This window comes from Saccostrea cucullata, unplaced genomic scaffold, assembly GCF_032062105.1.
Source record: "Saccostrea cucullata isolate Sc308-1 unplaced genomic scaffold, CSIRO_AGI_Scuc_v1 ctg307, whole genome shotgun sequence".
Lineage (NCBI taxonomy): Eukaryota > Metazoa > Mollusca > Bivalvia > Ostreida > Ostreidae > Saccostrea > Saccostrea cuccullata.
In genome coordinates this window covers 215,975-225,052 of record NW_026931525.1, presented here as the reverse complement: position 1 = coordinate 225,052, position 9,078 = coordinate 215,975, and the positions used below count along the sequence as shown (strand labels likewise).

The 9,078-nt window shown below is 32.0% G+C and overlaps 1 protein-coding gene across 1 annotated transcript; it reads right to left on the bottom strand.

Moving 5' to 3' along the window:
* Positions 1-4,041: 4,041 nt before the first annotated feature.
* On the bottom strand, positions 4,042-5,496 carry LOC134232856 (uncharacterized). The gene is made up of 2 exons (XM_062714831.1): positions 5,139-5,496; positions 4,042-4,829 (listed from the first exon to the last, which is right to left on the bottom strand). The coding sequence occupies exons 1-2, from the start codon at positions 5,196-5,198 to the stop codon at positions 4,299-4,301; spliced, it is 591 nt and encodes a 196-aa protein (XP_062570815.1). The 5' UTR covers positions 5,199-5,496; the 3' UTR covers positions 4,042-4,298.
* Positions 5,497-9,078: the final 3,582 nt, after the last annotated feature.

Here is a 9,078-nt window from a genome sequence, read left to right as displayed (position 1 = left end):
TATTTGGTTTTAATGTTGATTATATTTTAAATTAATCCTCCCCGATTTTAATGCACATAACCATCGTTCTGCGCATGCGTGAATCACGTGATATTGGCGGTCACGTGACCCCCTCCGTAGCGTTCTGTCACAAAAGTTAAAAGATTTCTCCGAGTTTTATACGTATTTCTTTCCATGTGAGTTAATTTTTATGACAAGAACAGTTAATTTGTCAGAAATGGTCATATCTCGGCAACAGAATGGGTGGATAATAACATCCTTTCCAAAAATAAGCATGGCGACCATTAAAACACAAATCTTCTGTCTCAGGAGAGACCTTTATTCAAGGTGGATAGAGAATGGGTGCATCCTTTTTATCATACATGTATCTACATGTAATATGTTTAAAATCTAAAGTAAACGATATCTTAGGTATTTAATACTTATATCATTGTTCAAATATTCAACTATTTTTCAAAGTGCTAATTGGAGGTCTTTGATAGCAAATTGCTTAATTAAAAATACATATCTTTTCAAACTTGCTTTCACTGGGCAAGATGACAAGTATCATTTTTAACCATCAGCCTTCCTTCACTAAAACGATTAATCCAATCATTAATTGAATTTATAGGAATTCATTTATCTCAATAAACTGTGTACAAATTATTATATGATACAGTAGAGGGATTTCTAAGATATTACAATAAATTGTACAGTCGTTTGTTGAACGAGTTCGACTGAGACAACCATTTTTCGTCACAAGTGACCTAAATAGTGACGTATTTTCACATTGTGACGTCACAAACAAGGAGAGAAACTTTATTCAGCATATGCTATTTATAGACCTTGTGTATGGCTATGTGTGTACCGAATTTCATTCTAATCTGAATTGTGGTTTTGTAGATATAGAGATAGTTTGCGAACTTTTTGATCACCCCTCGTAATCGGATAATAGTATTTATCAAAGTTTTTGGCTAATCGATGTATGATTTCAAACAACAGAACTGTATCATTGTGTTTAAATGCAAAATGAAATTAATTGCAAAGATTATTGTTTTTAAACAAAACGTAAAGGTATCGCGCTGAAATGCAAGAATTTTTGGTTGTAATCGCATTTTCATTGCAATTTATTTAAATAATAAAATGCTTTCTTTGTTTGTAAGTACTGGAATTAATGTTGCAGCTGTTGTAGAAAAAAATATATCAACCGCGTTAGAAAGCATTTTATTGTTTATATTTACATCTGTATTAAAAATCATTCAAAGTAAAATTAAAGTTGTTAACTTTTGTTTTTAAGATGAATATGTCATTTTATGAAAAACTGGTGGAACAGCCATTGTCCAAGAAAACCAGACACGTGGCTTGCTCAGCGTTGTTCATGCACTGATTAATGGCAATGGTCTCCATAAGAAATAAAGGAAAAGATATTCAGTGGATGTAAATGTATTATTGTGTTTAAACGCCAAAATTACTGCGTATTGCGTTTCATCGCAAAATTATTGCGTTTAAACGCAATATTTTGCGATTAAACAAGATTATTGCGATTAAACATCCCTACATAAAACATTAAAAAGCTGAATGAGTTTTTGATTTACAATACCTTCCGAATCGTTGTTTTTTTAGGTCCTCCAACAATGTGTCGATTTGGGAACCAATATGGGTACTAATTGCGCCTCGTTATTAGCTGACATTTTTGTATTCACATGAAGCAGAACTCGTTCTGGGAGCATGGTTTTGAGTATCAAAAAAGCTGAGAGGCATAAACACCATGCATAAATAAGGAAAACAGAATGTTTGTGGGTCTTTATCTCATTTATTCAGTATAACATCTAAATATGCCACAGATACAGCAGACTCCGTGGTTTATATTATTTGAGTGGATGTAGAATCACCATTATACATGTACTAGTATTTGAAGTAAACATATTTGTTGAAGAAAGTTACAAATATATCTGAAAATCGAGTTGAGGCCACAGCAAAAGCTTTAAAATTTTCAAGTTTTTTTTAATTATGCTACTCAGTTCAGCTACTAAAGGAATGCAATAAGCGCCAATCGGTATTTCAACTGTTTGTTGGAAGTACAACATAAATTTTGTCAATGAAAAACCTCGGTATCCTTTTTAATAATAACTTAAGAATACTTCTGTGTTAAATCAGAGGTAGGATATGGAGATAACGAACAGTATTCAGTATCAATTCAGTATCAAAGCCCATAAAACAATACAAAAAAGAAGCAGAGCAAACATGGACCTCCAAAACATCAGAGGTGGAATCAGGTGTAATGGAGGAGTGAGCATTCCCTGCCGACCGGTCACACCCGCCGTGTGCTCCATGTCATGATCGAAAAATAAGGGGAAAATCCGTCATCAATTCAATGTGTAAATAATGGCCTAACAAATAGTATGAAAACCGCCAGTCGTTTGACTCAATGATAAATTGTATTTCCTTACAAGATCATGGTATCGACCTTAGAACTTACGAAATGACAACATTAAACGAGACAGATGATATTCTTATTTCATCAACTTGTTTGTCAATAAATTTCCGCATTTTAGAAATTGTTCATACTTGTACGTAGAGCATACTCTTGCGTTTCGAATCAACTGAGATATATAAACTTCGTAAGTATATTGCTGCATAAGTAAGGGAAGTTGACAATTGAAAAGTTAGTCATCACGTCTTTTTTTTTCCAAATACAGGTGTCTTATCCAAATATGAAACAGCTGAGTCGGACTCTGTGTATCTTTTATCTCAATCTCACCTGGATATTCTTGTGTCATCAACATGTATGTCAATAATTTACCTCGTTTTAGAAATTGCTCATACGTAGAGCATGCTCTTGCGTATCGAATCAACTGAGAAATATAAACTCCATATTGAGGTGATGAAGGTATATTGCTGCATATAAGTAAGGGAAGGTGACGATAGAAAAGTTAAAGTCATCACTTTTATCAAAGAGCTTGGTGTAAGATTACCATTAACGTTTTCTTCAAGTAAAATATTCAAGTATGAAACAGATATGTCAGACTATGTGGTATCTTTTATCTCAAGCTCAGCAGGATATATCGTATCGACATAGGAATGGAAATTACCATTGATAATTGACAATACGTCGTCGATATATCTAAATGTCGAGTTGAAGGCCACAACAAGTATTTTCTTCTTTTCACGCATAAGATTGTGCGCAAATTCTGCTTCATTTAAATACAAAAATAGGTCTGCTAATAACGGGCGCAATTGGTATAAATGGGAATTCCAATAGATTGTTGGAAGGCCTGGTCTAATTTTTAACAATAAAATTACCATCAATAGCAATATTATGAATATATCTGATATCCGCTCTTGTTGAAGGAGTTGATAATGATATAAGATTTGATTTGAATCTGGTATTAGAGTTCCTGCTGGCTTGCTATCTGATGTTATGAAGTCCGGTTGAATTTAAGACTAGTGCTATTTATTTCTAAGTTTTAGTTACAGCTATCTTTCTCTAAACCTGAAACATGTGTTGGAAATTATCCCCCGCCATTTACAAAATTTAGCGTATGAACGAAATAAATTCCAATTTAAGTTTCCAACATGAAAAAAAAATTCTTCATCTGCAAAAGGCTATATAATGATCGGAAAGAAGGTGTTTTTTTTTACATAAAGCGTCTTAGTAATTGTGACAAATACAATGTGGTATCAATGGGCCAGTAGGATTCCGGACACATTGCAAGATTTAGTTGTATACATGGCTAGCAAGGATTACAAATGTTTATAACCCTTACGGAAACAGAAATGCACTTTTTATTGAAAAGAAAAAAAAATAAAACAATCATTTACAGGTACTACGCTGTATTGTCGTATCAGTGTTTTTATAAATTTAAAATGACTACAAAAAATATTATTGGCATAAATACAAATTGTAAATGGCTTAAAAAATGATATTGACATAAATATAAATTGTAAATGACTATAAAAATGATATTGATAAACGAGTAAATAAAAAAAATAATAAACACTTTGAGATATCGAAAAGTAACAATATGGATACACAAAAATGATTCAATGAAAGCTTTGGCACAAATATAAAACAGGACATTAATATCTATACAAATAAAACATAATTATGGTCAAATACTAATTGACTAGAGCAAAATAAATACAAAAAATATTCAAACATTTTTTGACATAGTACAAAATGTCATGTTGAGGATGATTTTAACAAATTAAGGTTCATAAAATATTATAAAATTTGAACTTACAATATTGCACCTTGAATCCATTTCACACTGGTGAAGATTTGAATCCTAATAAAAGTATTGCACTGTGTGATCAACTTATTCGTCCAGAGCATGAGGATTGATTCTTTGTTGAAGGTGTACTTCCGTACAACCGACAGCTATAGGTTCGATGACCTCTACAACCTCAGTACAGCTGGTCCTCCTTAGAACCGTCACATATCGATACACCTCCCGGCACGTCTTACGTGCACAGACGCTATCGTGCACACTGCACCTGCACGCACATTTGGCTTCGATGAATTCTCGTGGTACCCGATTCTCATCGACATTTTTGCGATAATACCATGGACAAGAAGCAGACTCTGCTACACTTAAATGAAAGCGTCCCCTTGGAGGAAATTTGACTTCTTCGCAGGTTGTTCGGTCGGAGTAGGCACTGTACTGTATGTTTATGAAGTTTGCGTCAATCGTATAAAGAGTTCCGACCCCGTACCGTATTCCATTGTTCCTCGGTACTATATATCTACTTTCTTTTTGAATGTCTTTTTCGCTTTTTGTGTACGAAAGAGATAATGGCTGATTGCATCTTATAACCATCGCTGAAGATAATGACAGCATAAAAAGTATCTACAAAATAACTGAATCATAAACGGATACTTATAATCTTATGATAGATTACCTAAATCTACAGATGTGTAAGATATATTTAAAGGAATTGTCGTTAATCAAAGCGATTAAAGCCGTCGAAATCGGAAAAAAAAAATCTGACGGATGTTAAATGCTTATTTAAAAAAACACATAAAAATTAATCACAGAAATCGCAGATGAATTTGATCTTGTTTATTACTCATTATCTCCTCTAAAAATTTGATCTTATTAGTTTTAGATAAATTATAGCTTTTTTCATTTATGTAAGGCTTATGTAACAAATCATACCAGTATTATAGTGCTTTTAGCCATAACAGGATCTGTAGACGATTTGATATGGTTACACATTCTATGAAAAATGTAGTTTTGTTCAGTCGAGAATGTTTAGCCTTCAGTCTAGCCCTCTGTACTATTTTATACCGAAGTTCTCAAAATTTCACGTCCGCTAAAAATAGTTAAAGGAGTTAGCAAAGAAATATATAAAAAGTTCATTTTTATTTATTAACCGGAAGGTATCGAAGTAAATCTACTGGCCACGTGTATTGTTTTACAGTTTTAGTAAAATGTAAGCGTTTCTCCAGTTTTTGCGGTATTCCCCGCTGAATGTGTTTACATGTATGACCATATTAAAGAGACGGTCGGAGTGGGGATGAATGAAATAACTTTTCTACAAATCTTTAAAATACTTTAATTGTTCGTAATTGAATGGCGTGGGATCGGCTTAAAAAATAAAACGTTTACACTTCCTTCTTTTGCGGTAGTGATTGAATTTAATCATTCTGCTGAATTTAAATTTCTTTGTTAAACTGGGGATCTGCAACCAGGAACGTTGTATCGGGGAGGGAAGGGTATGAGGGAGAATGCAACCATCCCCGATTTTTCAAAAAATAACTTTTTCTGTTGAAAATGGAATATGAAAGGCAACTTGGTCTATGACATGTTGTTACAGGGTAGTCAAATCGTCCCTTGGCACCATATTAGTTAAGCAGAAATTTATTTGTCTAAAGTAATGATCTCGATGCAATAAAATCATTTTTTAATTTAAGTATGCAATAAATGGATTAACAAATTGTTTAACTCTTTATTCATTGCCAGCATTTGCTGTACATGAAATTAATCAAGGAGTAATTGTATCTCTAGGTTTGCATACTTATCCTTTTTTAAAGAGAGTTTTTTAATATCAATATAAAAAGAAATAGTTTAAGAAAGACAATAGACATTTATTTTAGATAAAACACCCGTAGAATAAGAAAATTGCATTTTAATTATGCATGCGCCAGATTTCAAAGGGCATTTTTAAGAAAAAGAAACGCTTAATACTAGAAACTCAGTAAAGAAAGACTGATGTGATTGAAGAATATTAAGAAAGATTTCCTGACCATTTTCCTGTATAATCTATTGGAATTCTTTTTTGTCTTATGGCAAAATTGACGGTTTTTCTTACAGTGTACATGTATGCATTGAGTTTACAAAGAATATCTTAAGGACACTAATCAAGAATTTTATTCATTTTTTCAGATTGTATCTTTCTTAACGTACACATTTTAATTTTTCATTATTTCGATTTTTAGGGGGTTTAGCAAAACACATGAAAAATATACGAATATAATAATGCGCATTCTCTTAATGTATTTGTAAAATAATTTTTAAAAATAGCTTTACCGACAATTATTCATTAGTTTTCCTTCGTGATACAAGGAACAAATATTTTAGGGGAATTCAAACATAAAATTCGTATAATTGCTGAAATTCACTTCATACCAGATGAAATAAAGATGAAAACTAAATGGTGTCTATTTTTTTAATCAAAAATTTACAGGAAGAATATCAGCCTTTGAAGTAAAACGATTTTTCATCTGTACTTTTTGTTTTTACCAAATTGTTCCTTTTTCAACAAAATAAAGTGACATAAGAATAACGGCATGAAAAAAATCTTTCAAGCAGAAAAATATTTTAGAATAAGAGGAATAGATTCAGTATCATTGAATCAAACTCCCTATAAGAAATTGATTGCATGATTGATTCACAGTAGTAAAACATTTATTAAATGGAACAAGTCAGATGAAATGTACATAATACCTGAATTATTACCGATATGAACCCAGAAGTGATCGGAATTTAAAGACAGCGACATTTTACAGGTTCATTTCATTCTATAATAACATAACAACTCAATAACTTCCAACATTCAAAGAATTAAAATCCTTCACGGATATATCTGCCAACAAACAGAGCACGTTTCCGTATAAATCGTTTTGTACGCCGATCATTCAAAAGGATATGACAATGTAATATGTCTCTTAATTAAATTCGAATTTAGCATTCTATATCACAAGCTACAAATTTTCTATGGTATATCATGGATATATTTATTCTTCTCCTTGGAATTGTCATTTTTGAAAACACCGTAAGGTTTGTAGAAATGTTCCTCGCCATTCAAGTTCTAAATAGATTAAGGGGGTATTTTTTGTGACTCTTTATTCTTAAAATATTGAACTCGTAATAAGATAGTACATGGTGTTTCATATATAATACATGTCACGCGTCTAAATGGACACAATTTGAATATTAAGCATGATTTCAAAAAATACCAAAACACCATAAACACGGATATTGATCTAAAATTATGATATTGCAAAACAATCGGGAAAATTCTACCATGAAGTCACTGATGATGTAATCAGTGATAGCATGATTTCGGCTGTTCTCAAACTGTACAACTTGCAACAATTTTTTTTTGAAATTGTTAAACTTTACTATAATCACGATGCCCTAATGTGATGGAAAAAATATTCAGATTAGAAAGAACTTTCTAGTTTTCAATTGTTAATGATAATTAAGAAATTTGAACAAAAATATAATGTAAGATGAAAGATACAAGTAATTACTTCCCCCGCCAAAAAAAATCTTGAGCAGAAGAAAACAGAAGAAAACAAGTGAATTCAATCACCGAAGACATGAATAAAGTCAGTTAAAATGGTCTTTAGAAGATGGAAAATATAAATAAAAGTGTTTCAAGTGAATTACAAATGTGTAAGTTGAACTGGGTGTGACTGCATACAAGATTCAGTTTCAACAATGCAGCATCTAGAACCAATTCACGTTAAGCATCGGTTGGAGTTTGCTGAATTGATTGAAAGAAGTGGACAACAACACATATTAGTGGGACTGAAATGGAACACTCTTTAACAGTTAAAAATAATAAACATGCACTTTGGGGAGCTAAAAGCAAGATATTAACCAACAAATAAGTACCGGTATATAATGAAACATACAAAGCGGTGGTAAGAAATTTGTGTACAACCGTCTCCATGTCATATAGAACAATAATTAGGTAAACACTCAAAGTATAGCATTTAAGAAAATTGTTGCCATAGAAACTGAAATAGGGAAAAGTGTATACTTCTAACTTAAAAATGTACGGTCAGTTTAAATCAAAATATGTTAATTGCCAAAGATATTGTAAATTATATGAACAAAGACTTTGAATTCCAGATGCCTAAAACATTCAATTCCCATTACGAAACGTCCGAAATCGTCATGTCCCCTTCCCTAAGCTCAATATCATCAAACCTGGATGAAAGTTCTGAATGATAAGTCGAGGAAGAGAACTCAAGTTTAAAAGGCAAGTAGTAGTAAACGGAAGGGGAATCCAATGACCTTGACCATCAGATGATGTAACGAAAAGCCTGATCCGATTTAACACACTCTGAATCATCTAGATATTTATATAACTATTTATAGAGAAATCCCATGGATGAAGACCTTTACTGAATAAGTATATCTGTCAGTGTCAAAGTTTACAGATAAAAAATGTTTGTTTATTTTTATTATCATAACTTTTTTATAATGTGCCAAACATCTGGCTTTGTGAACTTTAATTTAAATTCAAAATTATTTGTAACGGTTCCTATTTACTATCAGCATTGAATTTCAGTGAGATTTAAAAGTCCGGAAATAATTGTCATTTAATAGCTTATTCCGTCCAATGATAATTTTTACTTCACTAGACATTTATATTTTCTTTATAACAAAGTAGGAAGGGATAGATCTAGAGTTTTAACTTCCTAACACTGCACCATAAGATTTCATCAGTCTAACTCCTAACAGTGAACCATCAGAGGTCATCAATCTTACCAAATGCATATATACAAAAAATGGAGATGTGTAAGCGGATGGTCCATCTGCAATGCCTTAAAGCAAAAAAAAAATTATGATCTAAAAAAAA

Excerpts from the sequence above, each read along its gene's own strand:
- LOC134232856 (XM_062714831.1), bottom strand. The coding sequence starts at position 5,198 with ATGTGTAACCATATCAAATCGTCTACAGATCCTGTTATGGCTAAAAGC. Across the intron at positions 4,830-5,138 it reads CTAAAAGCACTATAATACTG|ATACTTTTTATGCTGTCATT; the intron begins GTATGATTTGTT and ends GTTATTTTGTAG.